General features: G+C 46.1%; 1 protein-coding gene across 1 annotated transcript in view; it reads left to right on the top strand.

Moving 5' to 3' along the window:
• The first annotated feature begins 3,304 nt into the window (after window positions 1-3,304).
• Abhd17c (abhydrolase domain containing 17C) overlaps window positions 3,305-17,527 on the top strand; it is a 43,653-nt gene continuing 29,430 nt past the window's right edge. The window contains exon 1 of the mRNA XM_021196112.2: window positions 3,305-4,098. Within this exon, the coding sequence (XP_021051771.1) occupies window positions 3,536-4,098 (563 nt within the window). The 5' untranslated portion in view covers window positions 3,305-3,535. The remainder of the gene's footprint in view (window positions 4,099-17,527) is intronic.

Below are 17,527 nucleotides of genomic sequence, written 5' to 3'. Positions count from 1 at the left end.
GTGAGAACATGCTGGACACAGGTGAAAGCCAGAGAATGAGAAGGAAGATTAGAACATATAGCCAAAGTTGGTAAGAGATGAAGCAAAGCAACTCAGGAGAAACAGAGAAGTGAGATTGGACAGTCAGCTAGGACAGTAGTTTGAGCCAGAACAGCTGAGTAGAACTGGCCAGACAGATATCAGAAAAGTTAGGAAAAGGTGACCATATTCAACATCAAGTCTCAGAGGCTAAAAGCATTCTAGGTCTAGATTAGATTGTACAGAGGCTAGGAGCTTCTAGGACTAGGCCTAGCAGACAAAGGCAGTAAGCCTCTAGACAACAAACTACATCAGGTGAATAAAAGTTACTTTTATACCCTTACATAAGTCACATTTTCCAGATTAATATGGGTTTGCTTTTACAAATCAAGTCAATCAGTAACTCAGCACCTAGAAGACTAATATGAAAGACAACGTCAAACATGTAAATGTCAATATCAAATATTGAAGTCAATGCCTTCAGCTACATGGTGTGTTGTTTAGCTCATTAGCCCTAGCTGGTGGGTGGGGCAAGAGTTACTGCAACAGCAGTGATAATCCTAACACTGGCTGTGATAAGACTTTGTCCCTTCACATGTCCCAGGTCAATTCATTGACTAGACTCATGCTAAGGACCCAACAAACACATTTGCTGGTCTGAATTCAAAGTTAGACCTTACTCTGCTAGGATGGTAAGAAATCATATAGGAGTTCTTAAAGGTCAAGTTGGACAGCTGTTAATCCTGGTCCTTGTATCTAATAAGGCACAGCTATTCTCCAAGGTAGATGTTAAACTCCCCCAGCCCAAATGCCAAGGCATCCCGTCTCACATGTGGATGTTCACATCTAAAGATGGTTGGCATCCAAACACTAGAAAGTGTTCGCTGAGCAGCTTTCACACGACAGATGTGCTGAGAGACTGAGTTTGCCAGACCTGGGCAGCACATCTCATCTTAGAGGGCCACACGAAGCCTAACCTCAGCTCTGCATAGCATGGGTGAGCAAGGCTTGCTCTCTATGGCACACAACATAAGGGTTTAAATTCTTTAAACTTAAATAGTCAGATAGACACAAATCAGTTTACTGTCACAGGAAGCCTCCCCTTCTGTACAGGTTCTTAAAATGATCCAAAAAATGTAATCTTTCTATTTAGTTGTCGGTAATGTACAAAGTCATATTGCACAAGTCCTTTGCAGAAGGATACAGAGACTAAACTAAGCCAACAGGACTGCCACCAGTACATCTGGAATATGATTGCTATCCTTCCTATTGGCAGCACAAAGGTGTGGACTTAGGCATCATTAGCTGTCCTCTCATGAACTGCATGCTAGTGCATTCTGTCAGGTAGGAGGAACGGTGCTGAAGGAAGACTGACTGAGAGGAGAGTAGATGCTTCTCACTTCAGTTCGGTACTCAACGTCCTCTATTTTCACTCTGCATTAGAGTGAAATGTACTAGCATCTGTTCCTCACAGAAATACCACCAAGTGGGGACCTGAGACCACTGCCTAAGGCTACAAGATGGCTCAGTGGATAAACAAGTCTCATGACCCAAGTTTGATCCCCCAAACCCACATGATGGAGAAAGAGAACTAACTCCATACCTATGCCCACCCCCAAAACACATGTAATAATAATAATAATAATAATAATGATAATAGTATTTAAATATTTACAAATAACCGATTTGTTTGTTTGCTTATTTAATTGAGACATGGTCTCATTGCCCAGTCTGGCCTCAGCTCACTATAAAGTTGGGAATGACCTTGAACTTCTGATCCCCATCACCATTTTTGAGTTGATGGTTTGTTTAATTCATATGCAAAACTGTTTTCAGTCTTCTTAGAGTGTCTTGACTGACTATGGCAGAGATTGTCCTATCTTTTGCAGTTCTGGTGACGGACCCAGGAGGTATTTCTTGAAAAACACAACACACGTTGACTTAATATGGGAAACAAGCAGGCAAAATATTAACATGAAACCACTCCCACAGTCTTTGGGAAAACCGAAACTGGGGCCAGACACTAGAGCCTAGCTAGGGAAGAGCAATTTTGCCCATCTAACTTTAAAACAGACTTGGAGAGGAGTTGTGGGCAGGCTTTTGGGGATTCAGTGACGATACGGCCTTTGAAAACTCAGACCACAAGGTTACTACTCAAGTTGGTACTGGTAAATCAATTTATATTAGGATGCTCAAAATTCTTTTTGTTTAAAAAAAGTTGTAGTCCCTCTTGGGACATTTATGAGGTCTGGAGTGGTAACTGCCCACTGGGGCTCTGGTTGTATTCATTGCAGGTAGCCTCCTGTCCCTGAAAGGAAAGCCTGGTGCCAAAGTCCAGAGGAGTGGCTCTGCCAACTGGACACCAGGGTTCACATGGTTTCAGAGGCCCTGAGAGTTATATATGGAAAATCACTTAAAGCCTATAGCCAAGACAACAGTGGATTAAAATCGTTGTAACATGTCTTTCATGATTAAAAAGTCTGGTGCCAAAACAGTTCTAGAGAAACTAACATCAAAAAGGACAGATGATGGAGTATGGAGTACCCAGTTGGCACCACAGGGGGTGATGTAAGGGGTGGGGGTGAGAAAGGACCGCGTTGACACCAATTTGTTGTAAAACCAACAGGCACTGCTGTAATTGTTGTTACAGAAAGACCTGCGTAGCTGTACATACACAACAGCTTCCTGCAACACGGAAACACGTACGAGATGGACCAGAGCATTTATGGTAGGGGCTGTTCAAAAAGCCTTGAATCTCAGCAAGTGGTGGTAGAGGCTAGAAGCATGCGAGTTCTAAGCCAGTGAAGGCTAAACTGTCTCAAACAGTCAAAAGAGAAAAAAATAGCATTAATTAGAGGAAAGCAAGGCAGTTTTAATGTACTCAATTCTCTTTCTCAATAATTATCTTTTACATAAATTCCCAATAACTCCACCAGGACAGAAAGCTGGTTTTGGAGAACTGAATTCTAAAGTATCTGCACACCTACCTTTTCAAACCAGGATTGTCCCAACCGCCCTAATCTCTTCAGAGCCCCGCCCCAATCGCGCTAAGCCCCGCCCCAGACTCCAGAGCCTGGCTTCGGACCCGGGAGTTTGTTCTAACGAGTAGCCCCGCCCAGATGCGCTAAGTCCCGCCCAAGAGGCGGGAGCCCCGCCCAGCCCGGGGAGTCCTGCTTCAGCTTAGGGCGTCCGTTCCGATGGGTAGCCCCGCCCGCCTGTGGGGGCGCGCGACGCGGTAACCCGGAAGTGGCAGTAGCGTGCGGGGGCGGGGCGGCGCGCAGGAGCGGGCCATGGCCGCCGCCGCCGCCGCGGGCTTTGTGTGCCGCGCGCGAGCCCCGGCCGTCCGCACCTCGCCGGGGCTGCGGGGCTGCCGCTGACCCGCCCCGCTCGCCGCGCCGCGCCCGCCGGGCCCCGCCCCTGGCCTCTCCGCCTCCTGGGCCGGCCTCCAGTTCTCGGCGCTCTCCCTCTGCGCTCCCTGCGCTTCCCTCCCGCCCGCGGCGGGCGCCAGGCCGCCCCGATGCCCGAGCCCGGCCCCAGGATGAACGGCTTCTCGCTCGGCGAGCTGTGCTGGCTCTTCTGCTGCCCTCCTTGTCCGAGCCGCATCGCCGCCAAGCTGGCCTTCCTGCCCCCCGAACCCACCTACACGGTGCTGGCGCCCGAGCAGCGCGCGCCCGCTCCCGCGGCGACCCCCGCGCCCGCCCCGGCGGCGCAGCCCGCTCCGGCCGAGGAGGGCGCGGGCCCCGGCGCGTGCAGCCTGCACCTGAGCGAGCGCGCCGACTGGCAGTACTCGCAGCGAGAGCTGGACGCGGTCGAGGTCTTCTTCTCGCGCACGGCCCGCGACAACCGGCTGGGCTGCATGTTCGTGCGCTGCGCGCCCTCCAGCCGCTACACGCTGCTCTTCTCGCACGGCAACGCCGTGGACTTGGGCCAGATGTGTAGCTTCTACATCGGCCTGGGCTCGCGCATCAACTGCAACATCTTCTCTTACGACTACTCGGGCTATGGTGTGAGCTCCGGCAAGCCCTCCGAAAAGAATCTCTACGCCGACATCGACGCCGCGTGGCAGGCGCTGCGCACCCGGTGAGCCCTGAGCCACGGTTGGGGTGAGGGCTTGTGCTCCCGGATTGTTGCATTCGCTCGAGATTGCAACAGCTCTCGGGGATGGAGAGCTCAGACTTAAAGGGTCCTGCCTGCTTTTCACTGGCCCGCGCGGCCTGGAGTCTTTGTGGCTCCGGTTAAACGCACGTGGCCGCTGTGGGGGGTGCCAGTGTACGGGCCAAACCAACTTGGTTGGGCTTTAGTTGTGTCATGAGCTACGCGCAGACCCCGAAGGTCTGGTAGAAGTGACCTTGGGGTTTTCAGAGCCCTTGAAAGCTGGGGAGACGATGACCTCTAAAAGACTTTCCAAGTAGAAAGTCACCCTTGGGGCGATGCCTGAACAGCATTAGCAGGGTCCGGTCGGGTGTGGTGAGGACTTTGCCTCCTGGTCCCGCAGAGTAGGTGGCACCGGGAGATCAGGAAGTTAGCTAAAGAACCTTCCCTAAACACCACCAGTAGCGCAGAGTGTTATAGGCGTGAGGAAATCTCTTGACCTTGAGTTAGCGTTCATAAAACTGGAAAGTATTTATTCAGGGTCTTTTACATGCCAAGCACAAATTGTTATTTTCTGAGGACAGACCAGGTTGGGGGTGGGGGAAACTAGCTTAAGTTTTACTCTGAACTTAGACATTTGGTTTGTGGGAAAGTCAAGTGACCTGCCCTGTTTTGGTGCTTGTGACCTTACCATGCAATCCCCATAGCACAGGTGGCAACCGTACCTGAGGTCCTGTGTGTAATGAGCTTGGATTTCGTTAGAGGAATAAGTCCCCAGAATAAGAACAGTAAGCACTGTTCTTTTTAGAGACCTTTGTATCGCTTTTATGAAACGTCTATTTGCAAGGCTAAGTATGTGGCCAGTAATAATGACTTTATTTCCATATGTGTTGCACATATGTTCATAAGTTATCCCTTATGCTTCTTGAGAAATATAACAGAGTATAACAGAAGTCCTTAGTATTCACTCTGTGTTGCTTGCTCACATTCTTTTGAGGTCTTGGAGGGATCCTAAATTGGGGTATAGTTTTTGGAGAATGAGGTAGGCAGATGAGGCTGGATTCTGTCCTGATGGAGTGGCTGAGGATCCACAAGTAGTCACATGCCACCTGTTCCCAAGAACAGGTTTCAGTAGTGTGTGTCAGAAGCGGGGAGTGGAGTGCTGGTGTGGGGTATGCTTCAGCACTCCAGAGGGAAGCTTGTTCAAAGTTTCAGGCTAGCCTGAGCTACATGGTGAGTTCAGTGTTGGCCAGGGCCACAGTAAGACCTTGCCTGGAAGAAAATATGTGGGGTAGGTGGATGGCTGAGTGAGTGAAGGCTGCTTTGTGGGTAGACATGGTGACCAAAGTTTCCCCTGTGGAATCCAGAGGTGGAGGAAGAGAGCTGGCTTTCCAAGGCTGTCCAGTCACCCGGTAATTGTGCCCACACGTGTCACACAATCTTGAACTACTTAATCTGCCATAGTGTAGGTATTAAAAATAAATTTTAGTACTGGATATTTCTACAGTGAAACACTGCCTTGAGTTGATGATCTGTAGAAATTACCACAGACATTGCTCCCATGTGGACATTTCTCTGTTTTTCACACTTGAGTGTGTATGTTTGCTTTACCACATAGGTGTGGTGCAGCCTATTGCATATGAAAAGCATTGTTGGGGGGTAAGTTAAGACTCAAATTACCTGGTAATATCTTTAAATTTTGCTTGTGCTTTAATGTTTTACTAGAACTCATATCTAAAATAAGCATGAGTTCTTTGTTGTTGTTGCTTTTAGTTTTTGTGGGTTTTTTTGTTGTTGTTGTTGTTGTTGTTGTTGTTGTTGTTTTTAAACTGCTTTTGGAGGCTGGGTTCAAACTCACCTTGTAGCTGAGACTGACCATCACCTCCTCCCTCTGCTTCACAAGTGCTGGTGTTACAGGTGTGTGTCATCACTCCTGGTTCCCAGAATCAGACTTTGAAGACATCTACAAAGCCTCTTATTCTGTGCTTTCCCAACCCATTAGATCAACTACAGTGAGATGCTCATTCTACATCTTGATCATGCTTGCACATCACATACATTGATGTGAGGCTGCACGTCTGAACCAAATGTTTCACAAAACACTCCCCCCCACAACCCTCAGTGAATGCTTTGCATAACAGAATGTGTTCTGTTTTATTTGACTTAAAAGAAAAAAAAAGTGTGCTGGGTGTGAAGTGTTCAGAGTATTTCCCAGTGCCCATGTGTATGCTGCCTTCATCCGCCCACCCCAGGATAATCTCACAGCCAACCAACAGGTCTCCTAACTAGGAGTATAGTGTTCTCTGGCCCCATATTTGTAGTCATTAGATTTCTCAAAAGATATGAGTCTGGCTTACCTGATTCTGAGGCTGATTCCCCAACTACCTTCCTTCAGCCTAGATTGCTGTCTGTCTTGTCTTACTGTGTGTGATCCTTCAGTAACGTAGTCTGGAGGAAGCTCAGCTCTGCCCCTTCCCAGCTGTATTGAGGTTCTTGCTATTGAGGCACTTCTTTTGATCCCAGTGACAGTTCCTCCTGGCCAGTTCAGAAACCTTCTCCTGAACATGAGGTCTTCTGTGAATGGTTTTCCCTCCTTTGACTTTCTGGTTAACCATACTGCACAGATACTTGACTAGAGAGCTTGCTGCCTCCTGAGTCGTCTCTGTCCTGGCCCGTAGATTATTCCCTGAGAAATAAGTTGTCTAAGTCAACACTGGGCAGCCCCAAATCCCAAGCGCTTCCTGAGCTCCTGGTTGGTGTTTTGAGAATGTCCTTCATGTTAAGAGTATTGATCCTTACTGGATCCTAGTTATATTAGGAGATTCTAGTGTCCCCATCTTGTGACTCATGGGTTGAAGACCGGGTCTCCCAGTACAGTGTTCAGAAGTGGAGCTTTGGTAGAAGTGATGGGGTTGTAAAGACCCAACTTCACCCACAGATTAATCCACTGATGGTTCTTAGTCAAATGGACTTCGGGAAGTGGGGAACCTGGAAGTGGGACCTGATTGGAGGAGTTGATTACCATTGTGCTTCTGAAGGTTATGTATTGCCCTGGCTTCTTCCTCTCTTATCCTGGCTGCCATGGAGAGGAAGTGGGTGGGTAGGGACAACTTTCCTCTATTATGCCTTTCTTCCTTAATGATCAGCCTTGGCACAGTTCTAAAAGCAGCAGAACCAGCTGAACTTGGATAGATAAAGACTTTGAAACTGTGAGCTAAACTAAATCCACCCTGAAGTTGTGTACCCCGTATCTGTCTTAGCCATGAAAAGTAACTAACAGGCTATTACACCTGTCACTCAGTCCCTTTACTTGTGCTTGTTATGGCATTGCCATAGCTGCTGTTTAATTGGCAGTTCCTTGTGGGAAGGACCTCTGTTTTATCTATTCCCAGAAACTAGCACTGGGACTTAAAATATAGACTCTGATTAAATATTTGCTCAGGGTGTTTCATTTATAGGATGAGTGAGTGCTCTGTTGACCAGTGGCAGTCAGTCAGTACTGCTAAGTTGCAAAAAGTGACTACATCCAATTCGCCAAAAATGGTGGGTGTTCAAATGGCTTGTGGTCTCAGCCACTTTCAAGCTGTCTTATTGGTGTTCTTTTGACATTGTGGTGTCTGTGTTGAACAAAAGAATTATTCTTATTCTTCATTTGTCCTGTTTTTATCTATTACGTGTCTGTGCAGCTCCTATGTTATAGTGATTTTAACAGAGCTGGAATTCTCCCTAGCATGCAGATCCCCACATGTATAAAGTCAGCCAGTCCCTTCAAAAAAGGCTACAGAGGCAAAAAAAAAAAAAAAAGTGATTTGATATTTGGGAAATAGGTTATTGCTTTGAGGATTTAAACATTTCTGGGGCGGGGGGAGTGTTGGAGAGGAGGTAGAAACTGTGGCCTTGTGTGGAAGAAGACAGTTGGCATGTGACGTAAGAAATGGCCTCTAAGCCACTTGGAGGGTACCAGGGATAGAGGTGCATCCCCTCTGCGGGTTCAGGAGCATTGGAGAGGACACTAAATCGTGGGGGCTTGTTGGAGCCTGTGTGTTGCTTGAGTTGGGAAGGCGAAGTGGCTGATGTATGCAGGGCAGGGTGAGGATAGGTGGATCCAGGTTCTGTGCATGCTCTGTCAGAAGACAGATCTTGTCAAGAGTTGCAGACTGCAAATGTTTGACAGTGACTTAGTGGGATTGAACCCCAACAATCAAATAATCCCCAAGAATAGGGTGTAAAGTAGGCAGAGAATTTTAGCTAGTGTTTTCATCTAGATTTCCAGAAGTGGGACAGTAGGACATTAATTATTTGGTTTGTGAGTGGTCATCTCTGAGCCTTCCATTTGATGTATGTGGCAAGGATAGTGGAGGAGAAAGGCATTTGGTAACAGAAAGCAGATGCAGAGTGGGGAAGATGAGAAAAAAGCTTTTTTGTGTCTTAGTTCAAAAAGCAATTTAAAGACCCAATTTCTTACTCAGTCAGCAAACTGTTTATTAGCCATTGTCTGTCTGTTTCTCTCTCTGATAACTAATTTTAGAAGCATGTGAACATATATCCACATACTGTTCTGTAACTAATGCCTGCCACTCATAGGCTCTGTGATTTGGAGAATCCTGTGACAGACAGTAAAGCTATGGTGACATAGGTGATGGGGGTTGAAAGGCACACACACAGTCTGTTGATTATGATTAGTACTTAAAATTGGCACTCTAGGTATCCTCTCCTCGAGTGTAACACAGCTCTCCTTTTCTGTGCATAGTGAAGTTGGTAGCATACCTCTTTGTTCTCAGAGGAATACTGTGTATCAGTTAGTGAAAAAGCCTAGGATTTCTGTCTGTCTTTGATAAGTAGTAAGAAGACAAAACCTGTTTTGAGCACTGTTTGATACAAGGAGAAAGCGCAGTGGTATTTATAGAAAAAGGAAATGTACTTGTCTCCTGGTATCCATGGGCACTTGTTTCCAGGACCCCGTGGATACAAAAATCCACAGCTCAAGTCCTTAGTAGAGAACAGCACAGAATTTGCATATAACCCACTTGCGTCCTTTAAATCCCGCCTAGATAACTTGTAAGAGCTAATGCAATGTAAATGCTATGTAAATAGTTGTTGGATTGAACTATTTAGGGAATAATGAAAAGGCAAAGGTCTTGTTCAGTAGAGATGCAGTTCGTGTTTGTTGATACCTTGATGGTGAAGCTGCAGGTGTACAAGGTATGGACTCAGAGGGTCAGCTGTCAGTGCTAGCTCACAGTTGCAGCAGTGGGAGACTCCTGTTAGGAAGAACATGGCTCTCAGAGCAAATGTGCCCAGGCAAAGCAGCTTGAAAGCAGTCTGTCTGCACAGAGCCCTCCCTCCCTGACTGCTCCCTCTTCCTCCCAGTGCTTGGAGACTGGGCTTACTACTTCACCCCTGCAGGGAACAGAGTCTGCGTTCCTGCCTTCTCCCGGCTGACTAGTTCTGTTCTGATGGACCTTGTACTCCTGCTGTTGTCCAGTTGCAGGGCATCTGTTGTTTTCTTTGGTAATGTTTACTCTCCTCTCAGCATCTTATTTAGGATATTCTTGGAGAGTATCCTAAGTACTCATTTAACATTCAGTCTTAAGGCTGGAAGAGGCGCTGCCACAGCCCTTTAAGGCTGGCTGTTTTGAGTTACCTTACCCTTAAGGTCCCTTGCTACCTTCTGCTTCCACTCTTCATCCTCCACCACACTTTTTAAATCAGCATTCATAATCCCAGGTAAGACTCTGAAGTCAGGCTTTAGAAATCCATGAGATCTTTTGGTCACACCTTTCTTATCTGCACTGGCTTCTGCTAGCCTGCTAGCCTCATACTAAAGCTATAGGTCTGGTCCAGTCCCCACCCAAATACACATAGGAGATAGAAAACAATGACCTCTTTTTGGCACACTGTTTTAAGTAATTGGCTCCTTGATTTTGAAAAGAAGATAGAGACAGTAGATAAAAACTAAAACTTTTGGATTTGGCATTCAGTTTTAATTCAGAATCACCACTAACTCTGTCTCTCTTTGTCCCTTTGTGTTGTTGTAGCATTAATACATAATTTATAAAGAAGAGAATTTATTCTTCCTCATTTGTACCCTGTAAAGTCTAAGATCAAGGCACTAGTGGTGTGGTGAATGCCCTGCCTTAGCTTCCAAGAAGGTTCCTGAAATATCAGAGGGGCAGAAGGCTCCTCCTCACTGGGGTTAGAGTTGGGCAGGGTTGATGGGGTTTTGTTTTACATCACATTATCTTGTGCTTGCTTCCTGTGCCCTTTCTTGTAAGGCTTGCTTCTGCACTCCACCCTTACCTTCTACTCCCCGTGGTTTCTCTATTTTCTCTATCCTATTCAGCAAAGATGGTGTCCTCTTATGCTGAGCCCACTCTGACAGAAGGCATTATTCCTTTCAGGAGGTGGGGGCATCTTGGTCTATCACTTCCTAAAGGTTCCTTCTAACAGTGGTATGGTGGGAATTAGGTTTCAACATTGGTCTTGGAGAAGGGCTATAGATCAACTTTCTCTGCTCTCTCTCATATCCAGAGCTCCACATTTTCTTTCTGTTCCCTGTTGGCTCTGCTTTCCGTTCAGTCCAGGTATGTTGCACAGAGTCTTGGCCTTGAAAAATGTACCATGGATAATTTCCTTAAACTAGGTTAGTGGAGCGGTAGATGTATGTTACTGTTCTTTTGTGACCTCATGTGTGGACATCTGATAAAAGCCTGAGAGTGATGGTAGAGAGCAGCCAAGGAAAATGGACACTACTCCTTTCCCTACACTTCCCTACAGACACGAGATAGCACTGAGGGGTGGTGGAAGTGGCCTGTTGTGTAGATGCCATTCGGAACCCTCCATAGAGCAGAGAAAGCAGAAAAGGGATGAGGGCAGATGCCGCACAGTGCAGTAGGCTTGTATGTGGCTCAGGCTAAAGATTCCCAACATGAGATGGTCTAATGGTTTATCTCTTCATTTAGGAGATTTACAGCTGGAATTGGTTTTCAGCTTATGTCAGAATAGGCAAGGTTGTTAGAAGGATATCCCAGAGAAGCACGTTCCTACCTGCCTGAGCTTTCAGATAGTGTGTTTAGTGATTAAGGGAACAGATTTTAGTCCAGCAGACTTGGATTTAGGACTTGGCTGGGCCACTTACAAGTTGCTTGGTGCCATTAGCATGCTGTGGCCTTCTCCAGCTTCCACTGAATAGTGTAACTGATAATGTGGTGTAAATGATAATACCTATGCCAGGTCCTGACACAGCACCTCTACACAGTGAGGCATAAGCATGAGATGACATTGGTGAGGATTGCTTATAGAACTGTTGGAGTTGCTGGACCAGATGCTCAGATGATACTGGAGACCAGGCCCATCGGTTGCTAATCCCTCCTTCCCCCACCCTCCGGCTGTCTGTAGGGAGATGTCCAAGTGGATCCTCACTCTGTGGAAGTACTTAGAAGAGAGAAGTTCACAGTTGTTGCTTTGGAGAGCAGTATGCAGTAGTGCTGTGTTCCTATATACTTGCCAAAGAAGTTCTTTCCAGGAGCAGAAGCCTTACCTGTAATCCAATGCCTGCAGTCACTTTGCAGGCTGCCCTTTGCATTGCTTCAGCCACAAGGGAGCCCTCTTAGATGCAGCAGGAGGCAGAGGCTCGGGGGGAAATGGCTTCTCTGGCCATTCAGAACCTTCTGACTGTTCTTTGCTAAGAGGACAACCATAAGCTGTCACTTGCCCATATCCTGAAGTTAGCCAAGGGACCTGAATCATGTTTCCTTTTAAAATATGAATGTTCCCATAATGCCTCACACTTCCTATTCAGGGAGTGTTTTCAGGGCTGTGTAACAGAGCTCATTGATAAGTTCCATGATATTGATTCACTGTAGAGCTAAAGGCCATGGTGAAACTGGAAGCCTGTTTCCAGGAAGTCTGAATTGCTCAAGTTTGGGGCTCAGGCGACAGTTAGCTGAGTATCAGTTACATACTGAGTAGCTGCAAGAGCCACTGCTGCTCAGCACTGGAACTTCAAAGAGAAGGGAACACAAAGAACCCCCGCGTGCTGCTTCACCTGGCATTTTAAATGCTTATAGTGAAGTGTGGGCAGTTGCTTTGGGGGAAGAGTGGAAAGCAGACCTATTCAGAATATATTCACCAGAGAATGTGTTTGCAGATGGGAAGTGTGACTGCTGGCTGCTACTGTAGTGTTAGGGTAGAACTCAGAAGGGAGTTCCAGCTTTTCCCCAATTGACTTAGTGAATGTCCTAGATGCAACCAAACTCTCTGCAGTGACTGACTGTAAAGGTCATGATGCCAGGACAAGATCAGCTTGTGGATGATGATGATGATGATATGTATGTTGGTACATACTAGTACATGGTATGTGGGTGGATGCCAAGGAACTTCTTGCTTCCATCTTCATGTGGGTTTGGGGGATTGAACTTGGGTAATAGAGCTTGCAGCAAGCCCTCTGTGTATTGTGGGATCTCTCCCAGCCTGCATTGTTTTAATTTTTATATACCTGTTAGGAAAAGACTGTTCACATGCTAATTTGTTTCTGTGAATATTTTATATTATAATTAGGCTAGATGAAGTAAGTTAAGAACTGAACATGTCATCTTGGTGTTAATGGAAGAAATTAGTTTTTCTACTAGATTAGAAACTTACTGAGCTAAAAATAAGCATACAGAGGGGTAAGAGTTCAGGCTGTCATTGGTGTGTAGAGCAGATGATGAGTTCCTGCAATCTGAAGGTTCACCTTCTCAGGTGGCACTCACTGGCCTTTTCATGGTGTACCTAGGCTCAGTGTTCTGTAAACATGGTCTACCCTTGTTCTGAGCCTGGAGAGTCCTTTGGCGCCTTCCCTCCTTCATCACATACCTGAGCAGTTGGTCATTTTCCTTATCTACCACCTCTTCCTCATTGCAGCTCTGTCCCTGTTCCACCTTCCTTTGCTGTTCTCTGCAGGTCTCTCTAACCAGTCCTGGGTCAGACCTGAATCTACATAGTTCTCTTGGCTTGCTAGTGTTTCTCACTAGCAGTGGAACATTCTGGCATGTCTGTTAAGTGCTAGTGATTGCAGGGCCAATGTGAGGGTATATGATCTAAATCTTAGGGGCACTGGGCCTTGTAAGCTTGTGAAGTAGGTAGTGGAGAAGCCTGCATGATGACTGGTGTTTAGCTATCACCCTTAAGCATGTCACTGTGGTATAACAGACTTTGGAAGTTTGGTTTGAAATAAATGTATACTGTTTTGTTGTTTTAAGACAGTCTCTCTGTAGCCCAGGATGACCAGGAACTCTTAGCATTCCTCAGCTTCTGAGTGTAAGCTACCATACCCAGCTGATGGACGATAAATGCGTAGTTCTTGTTTTTAAGCTCTTTTTTGCTTTGGTCTAGGCTGCAGTCCATATGCTTTGATCCTACTCTTTGTCATCCCACCTTCTGTGTCAGCCTGTACAGTCTCAGTATTGTATGATAGCTAGGCACTATTCAACAGCCTGCCTTATGATTCCTTTCCCCATATGATTCTCTCTGACTGGACCATTACACAACTCATGTCTGTGGTCACCCTTGCCCTTTGAAGTTACCTGTACTGAATTGCTGCAAGGATTTTGAATTCTCAAACACCTATCTTCCTGTGGCTCACCTTACGCCCCGTTGGGTCTGCGTACTGACAGATGTGTCAAGTACCTTCTGTGAGCCTGTCATCTGACTAAATAAAACAAATCCTGGCTTGGTGGTGTTTCTGTTCACAAGTGCTGATGATAAACACTGCTCATGATAATGATCATGTAGTAGAGCACAGAAGGTGTTGCAGCAGAACAGCTGGGGACACTGCTGGGAGGACTTGAGAGTGGAGCAGTGGTTACCATTAATTACACAGAGAGACTAGGATTTGCTTCATCTCAAGATGAAGCAATGGGGGAGACTTGTATCCCTGGGTTGGAGTGTGCCTGGCCAATGCAGAGTATCAAGGAAGTCAAGATGTTTGGGGCAGGAAGGTGAAGGGTACCAGGGAGGACAGTAGATGAAGGCTGAGTAATTCTGGGATCACTGGGCGATGTGTATGTTTAGGTAGAGATGTGATGTGATCGGATTTAGATGTTAGGTTCTCAGTGCTTTTGATAAGGTTGGTGGGTGGGAGCATGGCAAGGGGAGGCTGCTACTCCACTAGAAAAGAAAGACCAATAAGAATTTGAAGTGTTTTAGATGATGGGATGAAATAGTGTGCTCAAACTTTGAGTGTTATTTTAAAGATAAAACCAACAATATTTGCTGATGCAGTGGAGACTGGGAATGTCAGAAATGACAGCAGGAGCCAGATGGGGAACATTCCTGTAATCCTGGCTCTTGCTGGCATTCTGCTAGTCCCAGCATGTGGAGGCAGAGGCCGGGGAATCACAAGTCCAAGGCCAGCTTAGGCTAAATGGGAAGATCCTATCTCAAATAAATAGATGAATAAATGTACAAATAGTTGAGTTGTAGCAAAACTGGTCTTGTTTCTGTTGAGCTGGGTGGCTAGGGATAGGGTGGTAGGACACATAAGGAGTGTGCTGTTAAGCTTCTGAGTTTGAGGTGCCTGATGCACAAGTGTGGGGTTCAGGAGTGAGAGGACTAGAGGTAAGAGAATTAAGAAAGGAATCCATAGAAAACAAAAATATCTGTGCTGGCTAGTCTCACCTGAATTCAAACTAGAGTTATCTGAAAGAAGGAACCTCAATTGAGAAAATTCGTCCATAAGATCTAGCTGTAGGGCATTTTCTTAACTAGTGATTAATGAAAGAAGGTCCAGCCCATTGTGGGTGGTTCCAGGTTATATAAGAAAGAAGCCTGAGTAAGACATGGGGAGGAGTAAGCCAGTAATAGCACCTCTCCATACTTCTTCATGGCCTCTGCATCAGCTCCTGTTTCCAGGATCCTGCCCTGTTTGAATTTTTGTCTTGACTTCCTTTGAACAGCAACATGGAAGTATAAACCAAATAATCCCTTTCCTCCCCAAAATTGCTGTGATGTTTCATTGTAGCAATAGGAATTCTTAACTAAGATAGCACATGAAAGAGTTGTCACTTTTGGGCCAGCAAGACAGCTTAGTGGGTGAGAGTGCATGCTGCCAAGGCTGAATGAAACCTTTCTGAGCACTGGAACCCACATAGTGGACGGAGAGAACTGATTTCTACAAAATTCCATGACTGCCCCTCCCCCGCCCCCAAACACACAGAACCAGAATGGATGAATGTAAAATGTTAGAAGAGTTCCCACTTTTGCCTGAGATCAGTCTGCTTCTGTTACCTTCCTTGCCAGGACAGCCCTGCAAGAACTCTGTTCAGTCTCTTTTCTCCTTCCAGGGTCTCTGGTTGGTGTTGCCACAGGCCTACTAGAGCTGGTGCTGAAGGACAGAGCACTCATGGCTGGCCTCTTTTTCTTTGGGAGAGAATGTCTTGGGGTTAGATTGTGCGTTCTGTCTGCCTGGTTTGTCTGTCTGGGTAGCCATCCCTAGTTTCCCTTGTACAGTTTGGCCCTCCCAAAGTCCATAGAAGTTTTGTGTCCTCACTTGTATTGTGCACTGCAGTTTTGACAACAGTCTCCATGACTATGCTTCCTGGCTTCCACTGGATCCATTTTGAAAAGCCCTCCCACTGACCTGGTGTGCTCTTGATCTTTTTGGTATGTGCAATGCCAGAGACCTGTAATTACTTTCACAGGATTAAGGATGGCAAAGGATAACTATTTTAATTTGCTGGCTGCCTGTCTGTCTCCTCTATCCCCTCTGAACTAAAAGTGGGACAAGTGTTTCTTGGGGACTTTTGCAAACTTCTTAAGTCCATTCTTATTTTTAAGTTATCCTCTCAAATTTACATTTAACAAAGATCTGCAAAGTTAATTAACACCCCAAACAATTGAAATCTTTTAATCTTTTAGGAGTTAGTTTTCTCTTCTGTCTTAGCTTTTTTGTAGAATAAGAGACTTCTGCTACCCATATATGTCTGAAAGGGACTCGCCCCATCCCAAAGGTATGACTTCCTCTCTAGATTCCTCTGGCACTTGGTCCCATGCCACACTTACATGTGCCTTGCCAGCATAGCAGACTTCCCTGTCTCCACTCTCTTATCACTGATTTTGTCCCTGTTGGGTCTCATCCCCTCCCTAATCCTCTGAGTAGCTTATGTGTCTGCCTTCTGGGAATGTGACCTCCTTGAGGAAAGACACAGTTATAGCTAATTGTTCTTAGACTAAGTAGGTGCCCAGCACATTCTTCCTGCAGAGCTGGCCCTACCTGTTCTGATGGCATTAGTGGATGGGCTAGACAGAGTCTGAAGCACTGGGTTTGTGTTTTGGGCATTCTGTCTTTTCAGATTAAAGATCTGTAGGTCTTGATCTCCTTAATTCTGGCCACAAAAGCCCCAGTCAGGTCGCTGGTACAGTTTTAGTTTTCAGTGAAGTCCCTCTCCAGGGTTAGTGTGGAAGTATAACCTAGCTCTGGGAGGTACAAGGATCTGGGAAAATGAGATCTTCTCTATAGCCTGTAATACAGTTCCTTAAACCAGTCTTGATGAAAGATGAAGCTTTCAAAAAATCAATACCCCACCCCCACATGTGCATTCCAAAAAGGAGGGACAAAGTGCTTAGAGGAGACAGGGTGTGTGTGTGTGTGTGTGTGTGTGTGTGTTGCAAGTCTAGCTACTATCAGGGAACTAACTACCATCCTTAGTATGTATATGTACAGCCTCCTCATTCTGTTCTGTAATACTTGTGATAATGGTTGTGGTTATTACAAACACTGTCAGTTAACAGTGACAAGAATGCCGGCTCACTAGTCTCACTAACTGCTTGACTGTTGCCTCATCCCCTCCAGGCATGGTGAGATCTTGGTGCTCCCCTTCCCCATACCATATTGTTTATGGAAAGCCACTTTTATTTGGAAAATCTCAAATATAAGTAAAGTAAGGAAATAGGGGAATAAATCCGACGTCATTAGTATTCCTCTTTGAGCAGTTAGTAACATCCTGCCATCCAGCATCCATCTCCACTCACAGCACCAGGCTGTTCTTAGTACTTTGTGTAGGCTGTTCTTTTTCAAAGGAAGAATGTAAAAGCATTGAAACACAGCCATGCTAGCTGGCTGCTTGCTGGCAGGATCCCATTGTCTGCTCTGGTGGTGAGCAGGTGTGGCACCCCACTTTCCTCAGCATACAGTAGACAGTGCTGGATGGCAGCTGGAGAGTGGGCTTCATGTGTGTGGACTGAGGGGCTTGCAAGTGTACGCAGTACCAGAGTTAGAAGATGGCTGTAGGTTATTGGCTGATTTTTTTTTTTTTTTTCCTCCATTACTCATGTAAAGATGATGGGTGGATCAGTGATAGTTGGTCAGAACCCTAGGGGAGCAGTGGCTTCTGGGTGACTACCAAAATACACAGCTGTCAGCTCCTGTCTTTGGGCT

This window comes from Mus pahari, chromosome 1 (genome assembly GCF_900095145.1).
Source record: "Mus pahari chromosome 1, PAHARI_EIJ_v1.1, whole genome shotgun sequence".
Lineage (NCBI taxonomy): Eukaryota > Metazoa > Chordata > Mammalia > Rodentia > Muridae > Mus > Mus pahari.
The sequence above is the reverse complement of the archived record's forward strand: the minus strand, read 5'-3'. Positions and strand labels throughout refer to the sequence as shown.